At 40.8% G+C, this 12,990-nt stretch overlaps 1 protein-coding gene across 1 annotated transcript in view; it reads left to right on the top strand.

Annotated features, from left to right (window-relative positions):
* Positions 1 to 12,990, top strand: part of si:zfos-588f8.1 — a 94,404-nt gene that overhangs the window by 74,208 nt on the left and 7,206 nt on the right. Inside the window, 5 exon segments of the mRNA XM_057840120.1 lie at positions 129 to 234; positions 339 to 470; positions 6,290 to 6,413; positions 6,602 to 6,652; positions 7,895 to 8,010. Coding sequence (XP_057696103.1) covers positions 129 to 234; positions 339 to 470; positions 6,290 to 6,413; positions 6,602 to 6,652; positions 7,895 to 8,010 — 529 coding nt within the window.

A 12,990-nucleotide genomic window follows, 5' to 3' on the forward strand; every position in this document is an offset into this window, starting at 1 on the left:
AGGACTTTTTGTTCACAATTATGAACAAAAAACATTATGAAAACTGAGATTTAAATGAACTTGCTGAAAAACAATTCTTTCAACATGTTTTTTGCATAATATTGTTTCATTGCCTTATTTGTTTTCAGAGCTTCCAGATAAGCAGGAGCAACTTTATGCCATTTACAAAGTGCTGGAGGAGCTTCCAACAGCTAACTTCAACACACTGGAGAGGCTTGTCTTTCACCTCGTCAGGTCCAAATTCACATCTTTGTTTCTTAACTTTTTAAAAAAATTTTATTAACGAGTAATGTGTTTAAGGTAATTTACGTGTTTGTGTTTTCTATATTTCCTTGCAGGGTTTGTAAAGAGGAGACTAGCAACCGCATGTCTCCTAACTCTTTGGCCATTGTATTTGCTCCATGCATACTGCGCTGTCCAGATGGTGCTGACCCACTTCTAAGCATGAAAGATGTTGCCAAGACTACCACGTAAGAACACGGTGACCCTCAGTTGCAGGGGACACATTGCAATTCAGCCATGACAATTGAAGATCCACAAATAAGGAGACAATAGCAAACTCTTATTGGTGCTTTGACCTCTCGCACATGCTTAAAAAACATGTGGAATCTTATTAAAAGCACCCTTAAAACTTTAATTTTTGTACTATGTATAAATGAGAAAATATTGCAGAACATTAAACACATAACATAACTTTGAGGAAATGGGGGAGGGGGGTGAGTGTAGAACTCTAAAAATTTTAACTGTGAAACTGGCACATAAAAGCTGATTAAACATTGCCTGTTTGAAGACGTGAATATTCACCCAAAACATAATTTTGTCCAACAAAAGAATGCTCACTTAATGCTACCACAACATGCAAAATGCCAAAGACATGCCAATGTGAATTAGAATGGGCATGGGATTTTTATTTCTGCTGCCATCAGCCAAGGTATTATGGGCATCAGTGTAAATCGATATACCACAACATTGTGCTTTGTCAGTGTTGTTTAAAGTGACACTTCAATCATTTTGATGATTTGTCTTAGACCATCGGCCACAAGCAGCATTGCAGGGAGATCCTTTCTTTGGTAGTGGCCGGCAGTGTCAGCAACAGTACTTTGAAGGTTCTGCCAAATGTCTAGCATGACTTCCAGAGGCAACAGCAGCACATGATGGCGTTGTTATAGACTCTTTTCGTTGTTAAAGACCCACTCAAATAATTAATGAATGTTGACTTCCACTGGAGTGTCCCTATAAAGGTTCCAAATAAAAACGCAACCCACGACTAACAGGTGTTTATTTTTTTCCATCTCGTTAAATCTTTTGCAGTTACTGTAATTTTTGGATTGTGAACCGCTACTTTTTTCGCCCCTTTGAACCCTGCGGTTTATAGGTGCAGCTTATTTGTGGATATTTGCAGGCCAAATATGCAATCACAGAAGTTCCAAAATTAAAAAATAAATGAATCAATCAATAAACATACATAAAGAGAAATAAAAGAATAGTGGAAATAGTAGTCAATAGCTGATTAGTCCGAGTTTACCTAAATGAAAGTGACGTCGCGCAGTGATGTGGGGAAAATCTGTATCACATGCGTTTTGTGATTCATCATTTATTTGGAGAGGTATTGAAAAATCCTTTTCACAACTGCTTAGAGAAGCAGCTGAAAGGCTGGATGGGTTGCCTCAGCCAACTAATCCGTCACCAACACGATCAAGTTTAAAGAGCATACGACAGGAGAAAAAAAGTCTTAAATAGCATTATTATGTGAATGAGAATCATATTTTGAGACTATTCAACTATATACAACAATTTAGCAAAGCACAGATGACGAGAAATTAGTCTTTTAATCTGCCGGTTAGCCACGCCTACCATTATAGGGCTCTAGCGTCCCAAACAGGTGGATGACGTCAGCTGGAGCCTGGGCTCATCGGTTTTACTATTCAGCCCATTGAGGGGGAATTATTCAGAACGAGGAAAACGCGACGAAGAGAGCCGCAAAATGTCATTGTTTCAGTCTCTCTACTCCAATATTTTTACAGGATATTCTTTTTATCCAATTATTTTTCCCCAATAGCTAAATAAATGGCTTGAGAAGGACCAGTCAGCTCGTCGAGGGAGAACTATTCGCAACGAGGAAAACGCGACGAAGAGAGCTGCAAAATGTCATTGTTTCTGTCTCTTTACTTCAATATTTTTGCAGGATATTCTTTTTATCCAAGTATTTTCCCCAATTGCTAAATAAATGGCATGGTCATGAGAAATAAAGTCTTGTGCTAAATGGAATATGAAATAATAAAAATGTACTTATTCAGGACGACATGGCAAAATTACTCCATAATGGTCAAAACGGTCGACTTCACCTTTACTGTCGCACCTCCCGAACGATATTTTATGACACCTAAATCGGACATGTGTCATTTCCCTTCCCCGGCTTCGGAGAATGTAAACAAACCAAGAGGCGTGACAGCTAGCCGACATGCTAACCCGAACCGAGTGATGTTTCAAAGTCTTCGAAGCGGAAAATCACACATAACTATCCCGGGTTATTTGACATGGCAACTGTGTTGTCAATTGTCTTTGCGGCTCGGCAAACCGCCCGGCGGAGAGCAATTTATAGTTTGTTCCCTGCAGGAGGGCGGCTGCAGTTGTTGTGCAGCTAATGTGCATGAGGAGAGCTTTTTATATGCCTATCAATGATCAAACGTAAGAAGTCCTTTATTTAAAGAAGGTTTGTAGTGTTTACTTTGTAATCGCTGTATTCGTATTTGACATAATACAAAACAAGATGTTTACTCACTTCCTCATAAGTTCAATGGTCCCACAGTAGTAGGGCTTGTTTTGGCCAGTATCCACGGTGAATGGGAACCTTTTGAAACTCTGAAAAGGCGCACACGCCTCTCCCTCATAAAGCAAGATTTTTCTGCAGCTGCTTGGCTGGCGTGATGCGAAAAATAAACGTATTCATCCGCAAAATCGGCTGAATCCTTAGTCCTCATACACAACAGTACGGCTATTTAGTGAAGACGCCTTCACCCGTACACGTCACAGCGCCCTCCTCCTCAATGCAAGTCCGAAGGCGGAAGTCACTCATTTTCATGGCACGGGATTAAAAAAAACTAAATAAATATAGTGATCGCTTCCACACACATCCAAGCGGTCCATATCATTTAGGAGCATAAAATACCGCGTGTATTAAATACCGCGTGTATTAGGCCTGAACGAAATTGTAAAAAACTATTGTTGCGATTTTTTGCGGGGGGTTTGCGATATATTGTGATATTATATTGCGATATTTTAAAAAAACAATATATATTTTTTGAAAGAAATTTTCACTATATGACTTGAATAGCTGTTTGGAAAGACTTTGGATGACTCACCATCACCACAGTGTACAGTGATCCCTCGTTTTTCGTGGTTAATGGGGACCAGAACCCGCCGCGATCAGTGAAAAACCGCGAAGTAGCGCACCCCCCCCACCCCACAATTTTTTTTTTTTTTTGTGTGTGTGTGTTTTTGTGCTCAATGTATTTATTCAGATTTTGCATTGGAAAGAGATACGTATAAGACATGTTTTTTTTCTCTCTTCCCCCCAAAGTGCTTTAAAAAATGTATATAAATAAACAGTTTTTAAGCACTTCAAATGTCATAATTATGATCAGTTTTAAACATAACTGTCCAACCAAATCATTTTTGGACAAGAATAAAGTACTGTAGGAGATAAATGCTTGGCTATATTAAATGCTTCTGTTTATCTACCTTACCGACCGTGTGACAGTTAGTGACATGTAGAAATTTCAAACTCCTCATGATCGCTTCTGGCATTTATATGTCTCCAACGTCTCCACACACACATTCATTCCAGCGCGGCTTCCTTGCAGAAACTGTTTAACAAGCTCAACGATGATTGACAGATGCCGGTGTGAAGTCTGCTTCTTTGGCCAGATCAAAGCCATGTTAACTTTAATAAGCAAGTGCCGCAGTGACTGAGAGGAACTAAGGGCCCAAGTACACCGCATGCGTGATCGTTGCGTTTCCGGTCCGACTCCGGTAAAAAATAGCGCCGGAGCCAATCCGTTCCCATTATATCCTATTGTTCAACGTATACCGGCCGCGTCAGTGCTCCGGCTTGACTGCGAACCACCTCCGGCGTGCCGCATGCCCGCCGGATGGTATAGGCTATTTTCTATTTTTGCCGGACACGCATCCGGCAAAATGGGCGGAGCTGGGCCTGACGTCAAAAGCCCAGGTGCCTAATCACGGTTTAAACACGAGCGAAAATGGATGATGAGCGCTTCATCATGGAGGTGGAAAGCCACAAAGTGATATACATGCAGCAGATATTACTATAAGGACACCATTAAAAGCGAAACTGCAAAGTGTCCTATTATGTGTGTTTTTCTGGCAATGATATCAAACACGACGTGCTAAGCAAAAAAAAAAAAAAAAAAAAAAGACAGCGTATCTGGAAGTGGTTCCACTGCAGAAATTCTCGTGCCCCGCGTACAAACAATCTCGGTTTGTATACAGAGTTGAGGGGGGAAAGTACGAAAGAGAAAAAAGAGACGAAAGAGAAAAAAGAGACACCCACAAGTTTCGACCTGGTGGTCTATTCAAGACGTTTCTCTTTCTTTCCTACATTGCACTTGACTCTTCATAGAAAAAACAACAGTTTGCGCTGGCCACATGAATCTGCAGTGTTGAGACACCAATTCCAAGTACGCTGTTTTTTTAGTTCATGTCGAATATAATTCGCTATCCATTTTATAAATATGACAGATTATTTATCAGTTGTTTATAACAGCTCTATGAGATGTTATGTGCCATAAATTTTAAATGTGCACAAAGATATAAACGCACCGACACAACCAAGGGCATAATAGCCCCCCTTCCCTCCACACACGGAGCCCTGATCTCAACATGATGCAGTCAATCTGGAATTAAGAGACAGACACAAATAAAATATTGTAGTGTCGCCGGGGCTGTCATCGGTGGGTTAATTTATGCACCAACGCGGGGCTGTCATTGGTGTGCTGGTGCACCAGCGCGACGCTCCGATTGGTGGACTAGATAGCGTCAGTGTAAATACAGTGGGGAGAACAAGTATTTGATACACTGACAATGGGAAAACCCATTGGCAGTGTAGCAAATACTTGTTCTCCCCACTGTAGTTGTTGTTTTTGCATTGGTGAGGTGGCGGGAAGTTAATAAAGAAAAAGAGGAAAAAGGCGTTGAAGCTCGTGTGTTGTTTTCGCGGCCAAACTTCCGCTTAGCAAACGTTACATTATCAATATGCAAGAAAAAAAATGTGCTCTCTCTCTGCTTCTCTGATGAGTACATACTACAGACTCTGTGTGTTTGTCGTTGATTTAAATGGCACATGATCGCGCGCGATCACGCGAGAGCTCACGAGGGGACGGAGTTGGCGGACCGCAGCCGTGCAGCAGCCGGTATGATTTGCCTGTTTTTGACGGACTGCGTGGCACGCAGGCAACACTGAACCGGACCGGAACCGCAACGATCACGCATGCAATGTACTTGGGCCTTAAGGCCTGGGAGAGGGAGGGTGTGAGGCTGTGCGCAGATCAGAAAGCAAGGCGTATGTGGATTTAAAAAAAATAAAAACTATCGCACGTGCTTGCGATGGGACTATCGCGCACGCGCACATCGCAGTGGCGATGTTTAAACGATATATCGTTCAGGCTGTATTATGAAATAAACATGCTTTTTCATGTCACATGCACTTTAATGCCTTCGATAACGAACCCTTTCCTGTTTGGAAAGCCCTTCCCGACGCGATTTGACTGACAGACTATTCCTTTCGGTAAAAGCAACGGCAAAAGGCAATTGCAAAAGAGAAAGACAAAGGCAATGGCAAGCGAAATGGAAAAAGCAAAGAAAAAAATGGCCATTATTTTTTCCGTTTTTTTTTTTTTTTTTTTCAATGAAAAAAAGTAAAAGTCAATTAGCAAAATATACTTTTATATTTTCATGTATTTATTTCTTTTTATATTTTAGTTTTATTCATTTATTGCATTATTCATTCATTTATTTTTAATTTTGGCACTGCTGTGATTCCATAGCCACAGAGCTGCATGTGTTTGATGTAAAAAATACACTTGGGGATTATAGACTAATATCTGAACAAATTTCATTTTCTTGTCACATTTAGCGTGTGTGGCTTATAGTCTGAAAATCACGGTAAATTAACGCATTTCTCACGACTCCTTGAAAAGCCAGTTGCTTATTGATTCTGTTTATACTGTGAACTCCTTTGAACATGCACAATCCTCTCTCCCTCTCAAAGATGTGTGGAGATGCTGATCAGTGAGCAGATCAGACGATACAATGAAAAGATGGAAGAAATTGAGCAGCTGGAATACGCAGAGGCTCTGGCTGTCAACCAGCTCAAACTCAAGAGACAGAATACGGTGAGGAAAATACCCCTTTTCTAATTGTAATTTGGTTCCTTTCATTGTTTGTGTTCTGAAAATGAGTGTTAACATCTCCCGAACAAATCAGTCAACCTCTCCTGGAATATTAACTGCCAAAGAACACCAGATGATGCTGTTCCAAGGGTGTACGCTTAATAAGGTCCATGTTCCCTGTCTTTCTTTAGCACTACTGGCATTTACCTCTCAGGTTCTCAGCTCCTTACAAAGGAGTGGTGGTATGTATCATCCAGTTCTCCTGGTCAAGTAGATCTAGCAGATGTAGTATTTAGTATGCTACTTTGGGTGCCATGCAAACCTATGCACGGCATGGTAGATGTGGGTGATGCTTATACCCTCTTTTTATTAGTCATTTGGTTTCATTCCACACCACTCAATAATCTTTCTCCTCTTCCATACTAACTGGTTGTAGCTTGCATGTTTCTGGTAGTTTGGCTGTGATATGGGGCCATTGCTTATTTCGAAGCGCATTGAATAAGATGCTACTGGGTGTTTCTTTATTAAAAAGGACCTGACATGACAACAGTTTTACTTGTAGAAATTGCTAGCCGTCATGCATGTCATTATACTACTCAAAGCTATTGAAGTGTTATTGGGTTGTGACATCTTGCCCTCATAAAACCCTCACCACATCCTTTTCCATAAAGGTTAATGTGTTTAGGCTATTTCGGTTGGTCAGAAGTTGTCTTTTTTCACAGGCTCATTGGGAGATGCATGAGTCTCTCAAGCAACATGCTTGTTTCTTTACTAACACCATTCCATATAGAATATTTCCATTTGGTTGACGTCATGTATTGTTGATGCATATTTAAAAACAGTGGAACCTCTATTTTTGAAAAGGTTGAATATCTCCAATATGTATTTTGAAATGGATCTTCCTAATTGGATGCTGGGATTGATTTATTATTCTTTAAAAATGTCACAAAACCTTCAATGACTGTTATAGAAGTAATAGAATTTAGTGATAGTACATTATGGTAAAACTTTGATCAAAGGAGTGGAAGGGGCCACCAAAGGAATCTTGACTATTGTGTCACACTTTCTAGCATTATCCGTAATCCATTTAGCCATTTTTGTGGCGCTTGTCCTTATCCTTCATTGGGTCACGAGTTTACTCGAGCTGACTTTGGTCAAGACTCAGGTTGCACTCTAGGCACAAGCCAAGTATATTCAGGAATTTACCAATTAGTAGTGTACATCAAAACGATAAAAAAAAAAAAATACAATTTATTTGACCAATTTTAGGGAGAATATCCTATACTGATACCACAAATATTACAGGACTTTTGATTCTATTCTAATTCTCAGCATGCCACATTTTACTTATCTGGGAAGAACTTTGACCACCTCTTCTTCGGATATCAATGAGCTGAGGTTTAAATATAGAGGTTGCACTGTTGTTAATAAACATGTAGCCATTGATAGACAGATCGGTTAAAACGGCAGTGTTCCTTTGACAGGTTCATGAGAAGGTCAGTTCAGATCTCAAAGCTGTTCCTGAGAACGAGCCACTGGACTCTGACTCGGAGGCTGAGAAGAACTTGGTTGAACGGATAAAGTCCATCAAACAGGAAAAGTAAGGACACATGCTTGAGGATTATTACTGTCACAGTGCTTGATTGACACTGAGAAAAGTTCACATTTGCCAATTGAAATTTATATTGACTGTATTAATTATGTTATGCTGTAAAAATAATGGCTCTACCCCATTTTTCCCACTTAATGACCTGCAAACAGACAAACTGCACGTTGACAGCAAAATTCAGATTCAGAGTCTATTTGTCATTGTCAAGATAACAACGAAATTCAGATTGGAGTTCCAACAATACTCCGAGTTAGTTCCCATTAAAGTGCTTGGTGCAGAGCAAGATAAAGGTAAAGTGTCCCCAGTGCCCCCACAATCCCACCATACAGTGGGGCAAAATAAGTATTTAGTCAACCACCAATTGTGCAAGATCTCCTACTTGAAAGGATTAGAGAGGCCTGTAATTGTCTACATGGGTAAACCTCAACCATGAGAGACAGAATGTGGGGAAAAAAACTGAAAATCACATTGTTTGATTTTTAAAGAATTTATTTCTAAATTAGAGTCGAAAATAAGTATTCGGTCACCTACAAATAAGCAAGATTTAAGGCTGTCAAAGAGGTCTAACTTTTTCTAACGAGGTTTAACGAGACTCCACTTGTTACCTGTATTAATGGCACCTGTTTTAACTCATTATAAAAGATATCTGTCCACAAGCTCAGTCAGTCCCACTCTAAACTCCACTATGGCCAAGACCAAAGAGCTGTCAAAGGACACCAAAGACAAACTTGTAGACCTGCACCACGCTGGGAAGACTGAATCTACAATAGGTAAAACACTTGGTGTAAAGAAATCAACTGTGGGAGCAATTATTAGAAAATGGAAGACATACAAGACCACTGATAATCCCCCTCAATCAGGGGCTCCATGCAAGATCTCACCCCGTGGCATCAAAATGACAACAAGAACGGTGAGCAAAAATCCCAGAACCACACAGGAGGACCTAGTGAATGACCTACAGAGAGCTTGGACCACAGTAACAAAGGCTACTATCAGTAACACAATGTGCCGCCAGGGACTCAAATCCTGCACTGCAAGACGTGTCCCCCTGCTGAAGAAAGTACATGTCCAGGCATGTCTGCGGTTCGCTAGAGAGCATTTGGATGATCCAGAAGAGGACTGGGAGAATGTGTTATGATCAGATAACACCAAAATAGAACTTTTTAGTGGAAACACAGGTTCTCGTGTTTGGAGGAGAAAGAATACTGAATTGCATCCGAAGAACACCATACCCACTGTGAAGCATGGGGGTGGAAACATCATGCTTTGGGGCTGTTTTTCTGCAAAGGGACCAGGACGACTGATCTGTGGAAAGGAAAGACTGAATGGGGCCATGTATCTAGAGATTTTGAGTGAAAATCTCCTTCCATCAGCAAGGGCATTGAAGATGAGACGTGGCTGGGTCTTTCAGCATGACAATGATCCCAAACACACAGCCAGGGCAACAAAGGTGTGGCTTCGTAAGAAGCATTTCAAGGTCCTGGAGTGGCCTAGCCAGTCTCCAGATCTCAACCCCATAGAAAGTCTGTGGAGGGAGTTGAAAGTCCGTGTTGCCCAACGACAGCCCCAAAACATCACTGCTCTAGAGGAGATCCGCATGGCGGAATGGGCCAAAATACCAGCAACAGTGTGTGAAAAGCTTGTGAAGACTTACAGAAAATGTCTGGCCTCCGTTATTGCCAACAAAGGGTACATGACAAAGTATTGAGATGAACTTTTGGTATTGACCAAATACTTATTTTCCACCATGATTTGCAATTAAATTCGTAAAAAATCAAACAAAGTGATTTTCTGTCCCCCCCCCCCCCCCCCCCCCCACCACCACCACCACCACCACCACCACACACACACACACACACACACATTCTGTCTCTCACGGTTGAGGTTTACCTATGTTGACAATTACAGGCCTCTCTAATATTTTCAAGTGGGAGAACTTGGACAATTAGTGGTTGACTAAATACTTATTTTGCCCACTGTAAATAATAATAAATATTGACAAATTTACATAACCATTCACGCCCCCCGTCTATTAAATAGAGGGTTATTCAAAATTTGCCAAAATCATCATCTTGATAAATCAAAAATATTAAAAAGAAAAAACATTACAGAGCTTTAGCTTGGACACATTTTCAATATAACTTGAAGTTTTCAAATCAAGCGCTCAATGGTGGCCATTACCAACACTTGAAATACATGAAATTATACTTGAAGTTATGTGCAACACATTTGCCTATGCCCGAGTTATGTAATGTTTTTATTTTTGACATCTCACATCATGGGGTTTTGCACATTATTTTTGAATCACCCTGTATACGAACTGATTGACAGGATGGACATTTTTGCTAATAGTAATATAAGCACAACATGATTTGACGAGCAAGCTGATTGTGTCTGGTTTGATAAATATACTTGAAACTTTTGGTTTTACATTAGTTATTTCATTATGACAGAGTGGACATGTTCAGCTTGACAACATCCATCTAAAGGCATGATTGCACACTCACACAAACACTTTGAACACTGCAGCTTTAAGTCAAGTGCGCCTTTTTTATGGATTTTTACAGGCCAATGAGCTGAAGGTCTTTTGATATAAATGTCCTGTAATACAATGTGGACACCTGCAGTCCGGTGCAGCTTGTATGTAAACAAATGTGTATTTCTGGTCAGTTTTGGTGGGTGTATATCAGGGGTCGCGTTAACCGAATATTTTCTGTCGTTGACCGTTTTTTTAAAACGGTGACGGAAAAAACTGAAGTCCATCCGTCATTTTGACAGGTTGCAATTCACACCCCAGACCACAGGGTGGCAAGTGAGCATATTAAAATGTCAAGGCAACTGAGCGTCCAAACTAAGGCTACGTTCATACTACAGGTCTTAATGCACGAATCCGATTTTTTCCGACTCGAGTGAGGCATTGACTTGACGGTCTGAACGTGACAAGTCGCATAGAATGGGACCATTTCAAATCCGATCTGGGTCACTTTCGTATGTGGTCTAAATCCGATCTGGGCCACATTTTTCCAGACTGTCGCGGCGGTCTGTACTGTCCAGTCCCGCAAATCGGATTTAATGCAGCAATTACGTCATCAAAAAGCGAGAGACGGTACGGTAGCTACGGTAGCGATGCAGCAGTGCGTTATTAGCGCCTAGCTTGCCTTGAACACGGCTTTTTAGGAAGGGTCGAACTTGACAACAGTCATAAAAAAATTAAAATAGGTTTGAGGATAAGCCTGAGAATGATCGGTTTTCTCTCTGCTCCATATAAGCAATATTTCAACATAGCTTACACGGCCGAGATGTGTATGTGTACACCCGTATCTGTGTGTCACATGCACGAACAGTGCGTGCATGCTATCGATCCATATACTTTCAATATAAGCCTAAACGGGGATTATATATGCCTGTTATTTGTGTCCTCTTTTTAACAGCAACAAGCCTATGGCTATGTTCATACTACAGGTCTTAATGCACGAATCCGATTTTTTGTCATATCTGCGCACTAAGGCTACATTCATACTACAGGTCTTAATGCACAAATCCGATGTTTTGTCATATCTGTTTTTTTGGCATGCCCGTTCAGACTGCCTTTGTCCATTGAGACCATTCAAGTATTACGCATGCGCACTAATTCGCAGTCCGACACGCACTGAGCAAGACGACCCGCATGCGCAGAAGCATCAAAACAAATGACCACACATGTTGGCTGTCATCCGTCATTCCAGGGATTATCATATTTTGCTCGTTAAAAAGAGGACACAAATAACAGACATTAATAATCCACGTTTAGTTTTATTTTCAAAGTTTATATGGACGCATACACGCACACACTTAAGCCTTGACGTGTGTGCGTGAAATGACGAAAACCGATCATTCTCAGGCTTATCCTCAAACCCTTTTTTTTTAAAATGACTTGTCAAGTCCGACCCTTCCTAAAAAGCAGTGTTCAAGGCAAGCTAGGCGCTAATAACGCACAGCTGCTTGATGTGTGATGGCGCGGTGTGGATTCTCTGTTAAGCTTGTTGGGACAGAATATTAATTAAAGATTAATGAAAACTAAATGCTATTGAATATGTCATTATTAACATTTGAAAAATTTAAGTGACAGGTAAAAATAGATTACGACCGGATTTTTATGACCCTGTCAGTCAAAATGACAGACAACGAAAAAGTCAAGCGCAACCTCTGGTGTATATTATAGTCGGACGCGCCTTATAATTAAAAAATTACAGCATGTAATATATGTTTACACACACATACACAAATATTAGAGATGTGACCGAAAATTAGGCATCGAAAATAGCTAAAAATGCATCATCGATTTTCGGTTTTGAACACCAAAAGGTTACTACCAAATAGTGTGAAGAATCTTAGTCCTTTGTCATGACGTCATCAAAACATGGCGAGAAGCAGCACGTTGGCTGACGCTAACTCACTAACACTACTGGCTGGCAGCCAACATGTCCGCAATTTTGAAGTTTTCGTCAAACTGCTGGCTGATTTATGCTTCTGCGTTCCATTGACGGCGTAGACCCGACGTTGTCATTGAGCATTCGAAGTTCTGCGTCAAGGTAACGCGTTGCTCTGTAATTCACCACCAAGCATTTAGAGGGGTGTGGCTTTGTCTTTGTACCGTTTTGGAGGACTATTGTCAAATTCCTTTTGTTTTCCTCTGGTCATAGACTGCTGTGGCAACGGAGATGGAACTCTTGTATTTGGAGCTGTAGCTCATCAATATTGCACAACAAATGTATTTAATACAAAATTTGAGGCGCACGCGACACAGAAGACGTTTGGTGAGATGTTTGAATGTTTGAAAATGGTGGTGTTTTTGTGCTGAACTTTAAACAACGTTCTGTGCGGACCAATCACAGTCCTGTGACGTTCATGTCACAACGCGTTGACATGACGCATAGTCAGGATTTTTTTGAGGCACACGTCAGGCTACGTACAGCGTTGGGTCCAAATCAG

Source organism: Corythoichthys intestinalis, chromosome 7 (genome assembly GCF_030265065.1).
Source record: "Corythoichthys intestinalis isolate RoL2023-P3 chromosome 7, ASM3026506v1, whole genome shotgun sequence".
NCBI classification, from domain to species: domain Eukaryota; kingdom Metazoa; phylum Chordata; class Actinopteri; order Syngnathiformes; family Syngnathidae; genus Corythoichthys; species Corythoichthys intestinalis.